Source organism: Lichenostomus cassidix, chromosome 20 (assembly GCF_008360975.1).
Source record: "Lichenostomus cassidix isolate B80296 chromosome 20, HeHo_3.0, whole genome shotgun sequence".
NCBI classification, from domain to species: Eukaryota; Metazoa; Chordata; class Aves; order Passeriformes; family Meliphagidae; genus Lichenostomus; species Lichenostomus cassidix.
The window spans coordinates 1814880-1828757 of NC_139500.1; the positions used below are offsets into that span (position 1 = coordinate 1814880).

At 43.3% G+C, this 13878-nt stretch overlaps 1 protein-coding gene across 2 annotated transcripts in view; it reads left to right on the forward strand.

Annotated features, from left to right (window-relative positions):
* TSHZ2 (teashirt zinc finger homeobox 2) overlaps nt 1–12946 on the forward strand; it is a 206130-nt gene extending 193184 nt beyond the window's left edge. For both annotated transcript variants that reach the window (XM_085079274.1, XM_085079275.1), the window contains exon 3: nt 3951–12946. Coding sequence is in view for 1 of the 2 variants with exons in the window: in XM_085079275.1 (XP_084935401.1) it covers nt 3951–3952 (2 nt within the window). In the remaining variant the exon portion in view is untranslated. The remainder of the gene's footprint in view (nt 1–3950) is intronic.
* Nucleotides 12947–13878: the final 932 nt, after the last annotated feature.

The following is a 13878-nucleotide window of genomic DNA, read 5'->3' on the forward strand; positions in this document are numbered from 1 at the left end:
TGCCTTTGGGTGGATGCTGCACCCTCAGCAAGGATGGGGAGCTGAAAGGTTTCATTTCCATCAGGCTTATTCCTACCTCTCCCCAAATGCTTTCCCACCCTGTTAGAGTGTGTTTGCCGAAACAAATATGTTCTGTTTATTTATTTAATGTGCTGTTAAATGACCTGCTGGAAAGCTATTCCTGCCACAAGGCTTTAAAATGGATGGGCAGGCAGAACTCGAGGGAGCATGCTCCTCCCAATCAGGATGAATCATTCCAGTAGTTACTGTTTAGATTGATATAATTTTAGTTATAATTATGGCTAACGAGAAGGCGTTTAGAGTCTGTAACATTGTAATTCATGGTGAGAGGAGTCCTAAATGAAATAAAATACATCCGGATTTGCTGTTTCCCCCTTTCTAGGTGCTGTGCACGTGGCATGGTTCTTTAAGGAACAGATTTTGTGCTGCTGCAAAAATCTAGCAAAAGTAGGTCGAAAATGACATCTAGAGATAACATGTTTGGTAACCACAAAGGGCCTGTCTGTGTCTTTCTATGTGGCCTTTAAAGAGTCCTGCAATTTATTGTGATAGGTACAGCTGCAGCCTGGAGAAGTTTTGATCTGTAGACTCCCATGGACTGAGGTGGGTGGATCACAGAGGAATATTGTCATTTTTGTTATCCCATTACATAAATAGGAGATGGTGGAATGATATTAGCAAAGATGTGGAAATACAGGGGAGACATTATAAATTCATGAAGCTGCTGCCATCTGCCTGGCTCTGGAGCTCCATCCCTCATTGGACAATGCCACTGGAGAGGCTGGTGTTCCTGCAGAACCCAAAAATCAAAGGGTGACAGCAATGCCCAAGAGATGGATTTCAGATACTGAAGGACACAGCACCTTCTGGGATCTGTAGGGGTTTGTGAGGAAGCTGGAAGGGACCCTTCAGCAGGAGCTGGAGTGACAGGACAAGGGAGAATGGCTTCAAACTGAAAGAGGGGAAATTTAGGTGGGATGTCAAGAAGGAATCCTTCCCAGTGAGGTGGGCAGGCCCTGGCACAGGGTGTCCCTGGATCCCTGCAAGTGTCCAAGGCTGGACACTTGTTGGTCTTGGAGCAACTTGGGACAGTGGAAGTTGTGGGCAGAATGAGACAAACTTTAAGGTCCCTTCAACCCAAACCATTCTGGGATTCCACAACTTCAAAACCATTCCATGAGCACACAGCCCTGGGGAGTCACATCACCCCGTTGGTGTGGCTTTTGGCCACGGAGAGGAGGGCAGAGGGGACACTGGGGAGAGCAGAGCAAGCCTGTGGGGTGGAAGGTGAGGTGGCCACTGCTGTGTGAACTGGTAGCCCAGCTGGGCTGCACCCTGGGGGCTCTGAGCTCTGAGCTCTGCCCAGCAGTGACAGTGTCCCTGCCAGTGTCCCTGCTGTGCCACCAGCTCTGTGCCACCAGGAGTGGAAGGCTGTGAGGAGGAATGCTGAGCCCTGACACATCCACCATCAAACAGATCAGACTTTTTACATCTGTTGATGGCTTGATAATTAGTGTTAAATAAAAGCAAAGCTTTTCAGTATCTGCAACGGGTATTTCACAAATGCTGTACAAGACATCAGTGTAATGAGCAGCCTCAGCCACGTTTTCAGAACAGGATTGAAATGATGGAGTTCTCTTTATGGCACATGCTGAGCTACATTTCAGCAAATGCCCAGCAAGCAGCAGACTCTGCCCATCAAGTGCTGTTGGAATGTGCAGCTTGCTCTGCCCTGACTGCAGGTGACAAGCTCTCCACAAACTCTCTGAATCTCTTTCAGACTTGATAATGAAATACATAAACTATGACCCTTATTGATCAGGGCTCACACTAATTAATTTCCCAAAGTCCTGTCCCAGCCTGCAGTGGTATCAATTTAAAAAAACCAACAAAACCCACAAGGATGGAGACTTCAGTTGGCCAAAAGACCTTAGGGGTGAAGTACTTATCCCATGGAAATCGATGCCAAGTCCCAATTGATTTTACTTGTGCATGGATGTTACCATCAGTCAAGTACATGGACACTGAGCCTTAAAAGTTTATTTGTTGCCAGAAGAGTTTCTGGTGGACCTTTCCACTGACCAGTGTGCCTCTCAAGTGTCTGCCCAGGGCTCACAGTGTCCCTAATATTGCCCTGTGTACGCTCCCCTTGTGATAGGGAAGTGACCAGGATTATTTCTATGCTGATTTTATTGCTGGTGAAAAAGTCTCAGCACCTTCCCCACAGTGACAGAAAAAGAAAAGGAGGCAGGAGTTTGGCTTTTCATTTTTCCAATCCCAGCTTTTATCAATGTTTCCCACTGGCAGGGAAGCAGTGCTCTGCAGCAACTCCTTCCCAGATTTAACTGTTTTGGTAACATCACACTGCTTAATTATCCTAATGAGGTTCTGGAGGCAGAGTTGAGCTAATGAAGAGTCACCAGTGGTGCTCTCAGGTCACCCCTGTCCCTCATGCCAGCCCCTGGTGTCTGTCTGTCCCACCTCAGGGGGATGTCACAGGTGGTTTTCCATCCTGGAAACCTCTGCAAAGCCCAGTTCTGTGCCATCCCCTCAGCCTCCCTTGGACCATTGCAGAGGTGATTCCACAGGGAGGATTTGGCCACAGCATTGCTGTGTTTCAGTTCTAGGCCCTACAATAACAATGCTTCTGGATTCCTTTAAAATCTGAGCAGGGTGCAAACTGGCACAGCTTTGCCCTTTTGCAGTGAAAAATAATAGCTTTGCAGAGTGTGAATTGCTCTGGAGCATTACCTCTGAAACCTAAAGGCAACGTTTTAAAGTGTCAACATGGATTGCTTTTAATATCTTTTAAGTGGGAATAATGATCCAAGGTATTCACCACAATTTCAAACTGACTTCCATGCATTCTCAGTTGCCAAAAGTCTCTGCATTCAGCTGCCAAAACCTCTTCTTCCCTTCCAACAGTTTCTCCACAGCAGGTTTGGGTTGCCAATGCAAAACTCAGCATCACTGTGAAAACTGAAAAGGTGAAGATATTGTAAAACAAACCAAATTATAAATTAACTAGCATGAAGTCAATGCACTTTTTTGTTTTCATACGGAATTTTTCGAAAAGCTGAGTTTATTTTACTTTAAATAAAGCTGCTACTGAATTTCCAGTTGATTTAGCCAGAACACAGAGAGCACACTGCAGGATTTGAGTTGTGTTTGCTGAAATATCCACGGCCTTGAACAGATAATATATTTTTCAGTAACATATTTCTCTTTGCCCACTGCAGGCCTTTTATTCCTCTGTGCTCTCTCCAGATTGACTTTCACTCTACTTACTGCCTGCCTCATTTCTCACCCTATTTTTCCAGTTGGTTTTTTTTTCTCCTGTTTTCCTCAATATCCTTCTCCCAGGTTATAAGCAAAGCAGAACTCAACTTGGGGCTGAACTTTTAAACCCACATCTTGAAATCCAATAAAACAAGCTCCTTCTGTCTCTGTGTAGCAGAAACTTCACAACTTGAGTCACTTTTAGCAGCTGCAGGATGGAAAAGGTCCATTGGAAGATGGCTTTTGGTGCTGGGGAGATGCACAGCAAGCAGGAATAGCACAGCAGCAGTGGAGTAATTAAATATTGTGTGGGTACTGAGATGTCCAACTGTCCATGGGGATTTTAGAGCATGTTCTTGGCTGGCTGTAGGAAGAAAATCCAGGTTTGAGGAGCATGAGGGAACAGCAGAGTGAGGGGCTGGGTGAGCAGGCAGAGCCTCAGCACCAGCTGGAGTTTGCCCACTGCTCCCTGATTGATTCCCAGCGTTCCATCCACACTGGGGTGTCCTTGCTTGCTGTGAGGCTGTGGGTGGACAAAGCAAAGCAGAGCTCATTTCCAGACCTTTCCATGGCTGGAAGTGCCCAGTGAATAGTCTGGGCTGGTGGTCAGCCTGTGTAACTGTGGCTGTTTGTTATTGTTGTGCTTGCAGGACGAATGCCTTAGCCCAGCTCTCCAGCCCAGCTCTCCAGCCCAGCTCTCCAGCCCAGCTCAGCACCACAGCCCTGACATTGAACTCCCAGCAACCCGGACCGAGGAGGCTGCCAAAAAACTCCTGCTATCCTTCTTCATCCTCACTAACAATTTGGTAATGAAGTATTGATTTCCACTCCCCTGCTTATGGACGATATTAGATTTCCATTGATAAACTGCACTGGGGCTGTCTGGTCTCCACTGTCCCTTTTTGCTGTCACTAAAACAAAGTGCCACTGAAGTAAGATAATGACTGAGAACATTGATGTACTTATTTCGTCAATTTGTAACACTTGACAGGAAAAAAAAATTCTTCATAGTTTAATGTCCAAGTGTGCTACACGAGATGCAGTCACATTGGAAGCTTTACTTTTCATGGTAATGTCCATTTCCTATTTATAACCCCTTTGGGATAGTTTGTCTAAAGGAAATGTTTCTATTCTGTGCAGCTATTACTGTTGCACCTGGGTTGCCCAATCCAGTCATTGCACTAGGGATCAATACATCACAGTAAGTACAAGAATTATTAAGTTAAAACAGATTCTGAGCCAAAAAACCTCTGAACAATGTTAATCTTCTGTGCAAGTTGTTCAAATAGTTATGCTTAACCATGTTGCTGCCAAAGATTTGTTTGAAATGGATTATTTTCAGTTTGTTTTATTCCTCAGATATATGTATATATTTAAATCTCCATTACGGTTTATGACGAGACATATGGGATGGAGGGATTTTTAAACAAAAGTACTATTGTTAGATTATTGAACATTATATAAATATAGATATATCTATATATAAATATCACTATATAAATATCTATATATAGATATAAAAGAATAAAAGTAGAATTCCTTTCTCAGTTAGGTGAGTGCAAACCTGAAGCTCTGTTGTAGTCAACGGAGTGACCTTGGATTTGTGCCACCAAAAATGGGATTATAATTTGGTATCTGAGCTCTGTCCAGCCAGTGAGCACCACCAGCCCTGCCTCCAAATCCCCTCAGACCTGGGAGAAGGGGGCTACAAAAACGGCAATTTCAAATTTGTGCTTGGAACTTTTTTCATTAAAACTTCGAGATCCCAATTTTAATTTGTGGAATATTCACGTTAATAATGAGATCTAATTAAGACATCCATTAAAAGCCCGTTAAAGTTAATTTAACGTAAAAATTCCAATAGAACTGTATTAGATTTTCTCCATTAAATTAACGTTATGGATTTTTAACGGATGTCTTAATTATACATTATTATTAACGGGAATACTGTATTACACAGATTAAAATCGGGTCCCAAGTCAACTCCCAGGATCTTCCAGGATACGCCAATGTCACAATCTCACTTTTCCTAGTGCACTGCTTGGAAATCCAGGCGCAGCCCTGCTCACTCAGAGAGAGCAACCTCCACTAGACAAATCCATCTCCGCATTTAACGATGAACTTCCCCTATTCTCCAAGGAAAAATAAGTCTGGATCAAGTTGTAAATTGCTGTTCCGCGGCAAATGAAATATTCAAAGTATGCGAGGCACGAGTGGAGAAGAGGCTCTTTCTCAAATCAGAAAGGGCTTTGGGGTGTCTTTTGCTGTTGTTTTGTTTGCGACGTTCAAGGATATAATTGAAGTGCAGCAGTCACAAAATCAGACTGAATATGTTCCCTGCATTCCCTGTGGCTCGTGCAGAAGGGCCTGTTTTGGCACTGCTCGGGAAATTTTGACATGATCCCTAAACTCAACATGGAGGAGAAAAAAAGGCCCTTCTTATTTACCTCCTAGGGAAAGTGTTGCCCTTATGCCACATATAATAGCAAATTGCTTTTTTTATGGCATGCATAACCTAGATGGGAAAAAATATGGCGCTTGAGGGAAGGAGGGAAAAAGTAAATGAAGTTCCAGGAATGTCATTCTGAAGTAATGAGGCATGGACAGAAAATATACCCCTCACATCATCGGATTGAGATGGCAGTCGAAATAGCTTCATTGAAGTGTCAGCACTCATCCATCAATCAATCATCCACAAGGAAAAATAGCGACAGTACAACGGGGCGGCTTTTATGGGATTTACTCATGGGCATAGGGAATAGCAGCTCAAATGTAGTTCTGACATGAAAAGCAAGGTGCTGATATTATTTTTTATGATGGGAGGATCATAAAGTGAATTGAGAACAGTGAGGTCTGTCTTTGCTTAACCTATTCAACTGGAAATGAACGGAGCTCAACTGGAAACGAGCAGAGCCTTCAGATGGGTTAGGACTGAAGGCTGCGCCGTGCTGAGCGCCGGCCATCGACAGCAAAATTCTATTAGAGCCAAATCAATGCATTAGCATCGAGCTCCTCACAAGCTGTTAAATTGCACAGCCCAGGCCGGAGTTAGGAGGTGAAGTTGCACGAGGTGGGGCATGTGGTGTTGACCCAAAATCACCCCGGGGGACAAACTGCACTTGGAGCTCCTTTTCCCAGGATTTTGGGTGCAGGGAGAGAATTTTGGGTTGTTTGCAGCACCTGCCAGGTGCAGCTGCCAGCCCTGGTGCTGTCACAGGTGGGGTTTGGCTGGTTTTTGGCAGGGTTTGCAGTAGGATTCCCACATGGGAGCTGTCGGGAGCCTCTTCCCACAAAAAGGACACCTGGAGTCCCCAGCCAGCCCTCGGCACCCTGAGCTGGAGTTTTCTGGGGCAAAGCTGCTCAGTTCTGGCAGAAAAGAGGCTGTGCTGGAGCCCTGGGAGCTCAGGGTGACCACAGGACACACTGCCCTGCCTGGGAGCCCAGAGCTGCTGAGGTTTTGGGAGGTTTTGGGAAGCCAAACCCCCTGAGGGAGGTCAGGTTTTGCTCAGGAGGCTTCACTGTGTGGGAGCAGCTAGTTTGTTTAAAAATCTGGCCACAAACCTTTATCACACAGTGCCAAAGCTTGATCATTCTGCCTGCATCGCTGTCCTCGGGGAACGTTTTAGGTACACATTTGGATTAAGTGATTTTTTTTTAAAATATTTTTTTTTTTACAATATGATATAAAAAGAAGAAAATGTACGTCTCTTCTCTCTTTTCTCTGTACGAAACTGGATGAGTTGATAGTTTTTCTGTCATATAAATCAGGTAACACAGAAAATCATTGCATCTTTTCTCTGTCGTCGCTGCTCAATATCTATCGCTCTGACTTTTATTCTTATTGGAGATCATCAAAACATTAATTAAAAGCCTGGTGATCAAACAGCCGAATATTTATGATTCACGTCCTTGCTTATTAACAAGTGGCATATTGATACACCACATATCCAAGCTGTTTATGCTCTTGCACTGAAATAAAGCAGGAAGAATTGTTACCCTCACACGCTGCTTTGAAGGATTTATTCAGAAAGCAGAGCTCCCTTCCCACCACCATCCGTGTCAAAATAAGCCATATCACCTGGAAAAAAATAATGTTCTATTTTAAAACAGGGAGATGTAATTAGCATCCCTTTGGGGCCTAATATGTAAGAATTTCAGTGGATCAGTCTCAGGTGGTTTTTCCAGGCTCTTATTACTTAAGCTGAGAGGGAGAAGGACACTTAACTTTAAAAATGGCTGTCATTAGTACAATAATAATTGTTGGGTTAAAAAAAAATCTTTGAGAATCTGCTAACAAACCTGCCCAGTAATTACTTGTCAATGCAAGTTATCATGGGTTTTATTACCTACTTGTAAAAGTATTTACAAGACTGACCTCCCTAGCTTTTTTAGAGATCAGGGAGGATATAAAAAGTCATTTTAAAAATCAATAATTATATATTAGCACAATAGGGGGTGAAGCCTTCCAAGCCAGCTTTACAGGCTATTGAGTCAACTCCATGCATTCAGATGGGAGGGATTGTTTCCCTAATTTTTGGCCTTTTTTCTTTCCTTAATCATGTTTTGATAAAGTGCCATATTTATTGATTGCTTCATACCCGCAGCTCAGCTCCTAAACCAGAAGGGGATATTCCCACTGGGAAGCATCGTGCAGGATTTGAATGGCAAACGAGCTGCCCTTGGTGACCGGGAAAATAGAAATATTGGAATTTTGGGTGGGAGCTGCCCAGGGGACGCTGGCTCTGTGCTGATTCCCAACAGCCTGATCCACTCAGGGCCATGCTGTGGGTGTTCCTTGGGATCCAACCTGTGATGGAAACGAGGGAATGAGGCAGGCAGGCAGATTTTGGCAGAGATTGAGGAGATGGCTCTGTCTGGGCTGTTCCTGTCCCCTCTCCATATCCCATCCGGGGCTGGAGCAAGCACTGGAGGGAAATCTCCATCACACAGGGCTTTTGTCCTCACCAGCAGATATACGATGCAATTTATATTTAAAATTCTCTCTATAAAGACAGTATTGATCACAGATTCGGGATCAATATGTTGCAATTACAGCAGGCTTTAGAGGCCATCTGTCCCCAAGCAGGAGCACCGCTGGAGCCACCTGGATAGATTGGGAACAAGTGCTGCTGGTTTGTGCCCAGCTTCCCACAGCACAGCTTGACATGTCTTTGCTGCTCTAGGAAGTTGTGGTTAGGAGCTGGAGAGCTCTAATTCCTGGATATTGAGCACCCAAGGGTCCCCAGATCAGCTGCTCCTTGGTTTCCACAGCAGGGTCAGTGACACTGTGGTTTTCCTCAGCTTTCCTGCTCCCATCACAATTTATCCCACAGCTCACAGCATTCCTTGTCCTCAGCTGGAAATGGTCAGCAAGAGGTTCTTGAATTTCACTAGAATTAAGAACATTTCCATAGTGGTGCTGAAGAGTTTGAGTTGGACATTGGTGAGTGCAAAATGAGCCTTTTTTATGTCACAGAATCATTTAGGTTGGGAAAGATCTCCAAGATCATTGAGTCCAACTTTTGAGCATTTGTTGTGTGGCAGGTTGGACCACAGCAAGTGTGATATTATTAAACATAACAAAAAAATAAAGAACGTGCATTTAAAGGCAGATTTCAATTCACATTTCATCACTGAGGTCCTAATTTGTCAGCACCTGAATTCAAGGTCAGTCTGTTGGTTGATCAGCCACTAGGATGTTATTCCAGAATGAAATGCTTCCCAGGTTTTCCTTTATTTCTTCATTATTTCCTGCAGTGGAAAGCACACAGAAATTAGAGGTTTTACTCCCCAGTTGTCTTCTGAAGGAAAGTGAAAGAATAAAATAGTACAAATCAGGGTTTTGCAGTGGTACTGGAAACTGACTCAATTTTTTCACCCCACACATGCTGTGCCACATCCCCTCTGCACCCTCCTGATCTTCCCTGCAAACACCTCCCTCCCATTCCAGCCCAATGTCTGAAAAACAGAACCCAGATTTAGCCAGATTCTGGATAAATTTATTCCTGTGTAAATCCAGAGCCATTCCTTCAAATCCAGCAGGTTTGCCCTCTGTCTGCACAGCTCCAAACTCCTCCCTCATGGTCCCAGCCTCAGATTCCAAACGAGTTTAGGCCGTTTTGGAAACAACTTCAGCGAACTTCAGCCTCTAGCTCCAGGCAAATTAAATCTCCTGCACTTCAGAGGGTTTACAGTGATGTCAGGGAGGTGATTGCAGAACTTAGATATTGATGTGACTGTGCTTGTCAAAGTCCTGATGTAACACCAGTTGTATCACTATAAAGCACTTTATACTGGTACAGCTCCTTGGCCCTGCTGGACCATTTTATACCAGGGCAAGCACTTTTATCCCAGGATCCTTCCGTCCAGTGGTGTTTTTTTGTTTTGATTATGCCAGAAAAGGTGTGAAGAGTAGATGAAGTTTCAGACTACACTAGTTTCTTGTCCCAAAGTGTCTGCACAATATTTTCTTGGAGAGTATTTTTAAAAGTGAACTTGCTGTACCACTAGACTTAACTGCAGAGTAATAAACTTCCAGTTCATCATCCCTCTCAGCTCATGAGATGTCTTTAGGCCTTTGTGAAAAGCCCTGTTTGAGACAACAGATTAAATACTAATCCTGGCGGCTCGTACAGCTCCACCTCAGTTCACACCATCGAGCTGAGCAAACTTTTTTTTCTTTCCTTTTTTGATCTAAGTAAAGGCAACAAATTCTTTCATTAGACTCCTCAGATGAAATAGCAGGGGGAAAAAAAAGATCAGTATTTCATGATGAAAATGAAAATAACATCTTGCTAAAAACGCAGCTATGCTAAAGGCAGGGAATGATTTCCCCATCCTCACAACTGCCCCGGACTGGGAGATTTCTGTGGCAGTGTTGTCACCGGGGAATGCTGCAGGTGACATTCAGGAATGGCTGTGTGTGTCCAGGTGGGAGTGCAGAGCACACAGCCATTCCCTGCAGCACGGTGTGTTGGTGTGTTTGTGCATCACCTGCAGGGCGTGCAGGGCAGCACCTCGGCTGCAAACTGCAATGTGCAATACAGGTTGCAAAAGCTGGCAAAGCTCAACATTTATTTGGCTCAGGGTATTTCTCTGTCCTATGTCTCTGCTACAGTGTGCCCTCTTGTCCTGCGCTCAGGCACCTCTCCTCAATCCTCTGTTGGTGTTTTACTCTGTTCGTTTTGGGTTTGGTGACGTGGAATATTTTGGGTTTGATGATGTGGATGTGTCAGCACGAATCAGGAGGGACTCAGCCCAATTTCAGCCCCGTTTCAGCCGTGGAGCCCCAGTGGTGAATCGGATGCTTTGCTCCTCCCCAGCTCTCATCACACCTCTGCTGCTGGCAGCATCTCCAGGTCACCCCTGTGACCCGCGGTGTCAGGATTTTGGTTCCAAAACGCTGAGGAAAATAAAGAACCACAAGCTCATTCCTCTTTCAGAACAAATGTACATAGTCCAAATGGCAACGAGGCGAGATTAAACCCATTTTTTATACGAACGACGCAAAGGGGACTCCCTGGCGGGAGGCTGGCGGTGACTTTCCCTGGCGAATGTCTCGGTGCTCCTGCACTCATTTTGTAACCAGTGCATGCTGTATAGAACATATTGCCTGTAACCTAGAGAGGAGGGGGCCAAGCTGCTCCTCCTCGGGCACTGCAGCTTGTTTGGATGAAAAGTTGCGCCTTTGATGCATTTTTATACTGTACATAGTTGTATATATTAACTATATTGCCATGTTATGAACACAGATTTTGTTATATTTGCTTGTTTCGGTTTGCTACAAAAAAAAAAAAAAGAAAAATTGGTCCATAACGGGGGATGTTATTTTTTTTTTTTTTTAATAGAAAACACGCTTGTAATTTTTCTTTGTTTGTTTTTTCGGTCATCATCTTTGAATGGCTCATAAAGGAATTAGAGAGGAGTTTTTGGAGGAACTCGGAGAAGCAAGTCTGTGTTTGCATGAGACCTGCCCAGTTTCTGGCTAGAAAGGGGGTTGGGGGAAGAGGGGAAATCTAAGTCAAGTTTTGCTTTTAAAGCATGCTTAGTCCCACGGGAAACTCATACATGTACGATTATTCTCTTTGTATTTTATCTAATAGTGCCTGAATTATTTTTTTTAATGTCTTCTTGGAGGAACAATTCATAATTGTCAAAATTTGAAACATTAGCTTAATTTTGTTTTCATGACCTCTCATTTCTTCTCCTTATTTATTTTGTTGCTGTTTATAATGGGCCCCAAGGCCATTTCTGACATTGCAGTGTTCTTCTTCCACATTAAGGATGTTTTTAAAATTACGAAGATTATTGAGCCAACAGGCTGCTTTAATCAAAACCATGTTTCACTTGCTTGGGATGATTATGAATGGTCCTTCCATGGAAAAAGCCCTTTCTGCTGGGAGGATCATACCATCTAGTGGCCCTAGAGCTTCATCACACACAGGATATTCCCAATATTCCCTGCCTCGCTCCAAGCCTGCCTGGCAATTTGGCTGCCAATTATTTGCTTATTATCGCTAACCTAAACTAAACAAATTGATAATGTAAATGGCTTTTTTTTTTTCTCCCCCCCCCCTTCGGTTGATTGCTAAATAAATTCATATAATTTATACTAGAGGAGATTATTGCTTTTATTGTTTTGGGTTCCCCCAAACCAATTATTAACAATCAGGACTATGTATCTCATTAAATTTAAATCAGGTCAAACCTATTTATCTAAGGCCTTTTCTGATTTACAGGAAGATGAGTGTATTCCAGAGCATTTAAGATGTATTTCTGTGTATGATTTTGTAGCATTGAAATCTATTAATGGTGATTTTTTTTTGTTCTGTATTTTCACCACGGTAAATATATTGTATAAAAAAAAATCCCTCAACTTTCCCACAGAAAACATTACTTTTTATGCCCAGGGATTTTTTTTTTTTAAATAAAATCACTGCAGTTTTAGAACTGTAATTAAAGCCCTGAATAATAGATCACACATCTTTATCTGTTGTGTTTAAAAGGGAAAAAAAAAAAAAATAGCCCAAACTGTTCACATAATCCTGAATGCCTCATTTCCATAAAAAAGGTTTCTATACATATATTATTTACATTTTTAAACATGGTAATTCTTCCCTTTGTGGCATAAAATGTCTCTTTTCCACTGCAGCTACTGGAAAGCGACTGAAATGTTATCGTAATTTGCATCAGGAAACCCAACTGCAGACATTAAGGACTTGGGTGTGTTCAATTATGATTTTGCTGGAGGCTGTCCCTCATTTTAATGCTGCACTCATTGAACTACCTTTCTGAAATCTAGCTGATATGGCTCACCACAGACATGCTTCACAACATCATTAGCTTTGCAAATGGCTTCATTTCACTCGATGCAGACTTCGGGGGTTTTTTTGGGTTTTTTGGTTGGTTTTTTTTTTTTTTTTGGCCAATTGTGAAATGGAAATTTGAAAAGGAAAAAGGGAAAAAAAAAAAAAAAGAAAAAAAACCAGATGCACTTAAAACATGAAAAGAATTATTTATATGATAAAAATATATTTAGATTTTCAAAGCACAAGACTGAACAGAAGTGCTCTTTTTATGCTTTCTGAAGATGTTACTGTTAAAAGTCTTTCTACATCAGGCTTAATAAATCTGTAATGACATTTGATGGATTGATTTTTGTGTGGGTTTTTCTTTTCTTTCAGTTTCTTTTTTTTTTTTTTTTTGCCTTTCTTTCTCTGCAGAGATAGAAAAAGACTGACCTGGAGAGGCTGTGGGAGTAAAAAAAAAAAACCACAGGAATGTGTCTGTTTCAGTAAAACTCACCAAGGATTTCTCTCAATCTCCTTTCCCTTCAATAATAATCACTTGAAGTAAGAAAATGAGAGGAAAAAAAAGCAACACCACCACCCTGTCTTGGTTTCTCCTGATTTTTCGCTCTCCCTGCTCCAGCTTTGGGGTTATTTCTGGGGGACAAACCCATCCCAGCTCCTCACCCCACACTGCCTGCAACACCCACATTTCCAACTGATTAAAAAAAAAAAAAGGAATCTATTGCGCACATTTCAAGGAACCCCTCTAGGGTAAAATAAAAAATATATATAGATGGCTAAAATAACAAATGAATCATAAAACTTGGAGATGGAAAAGGACTATTAGATCATCCCATCCATCTTGCTGTCTGCCAATACAGGTTTGCTCCCCGCAGACCATTCCCCCGGCTCCGTGTCGCCTCTCTGACTGAGCTGCAGCTCGCTGCCCTTCCCTGCCAGCAGCCCCAGAGCCTCGGGAGTGCTTTATGGCATTGAGGGCAAGTCCTGGCCCCAGAGGAGCCTCACCTGCCCCGAGCTCGGGGCTGAGCCGAGTGTGCCCCGCGGAGCTGGGGATGGAGGGATTGAGCTGGGATGGAGGGATTGAGCTGGGGAGCACTGGGCTGTGGGGATGGGCTGGGATCTGCAGGATCCACAGGAACTACAGGATTAACAGGGATTCTCAGGATCTGCATGATCCACAGGAACCACGGGATTAACAGGGATTCTCAGGATCTGCATGATCCACAGGGATCCATGGGGATCCACAGGGGTCTGGAGGGATCCACAG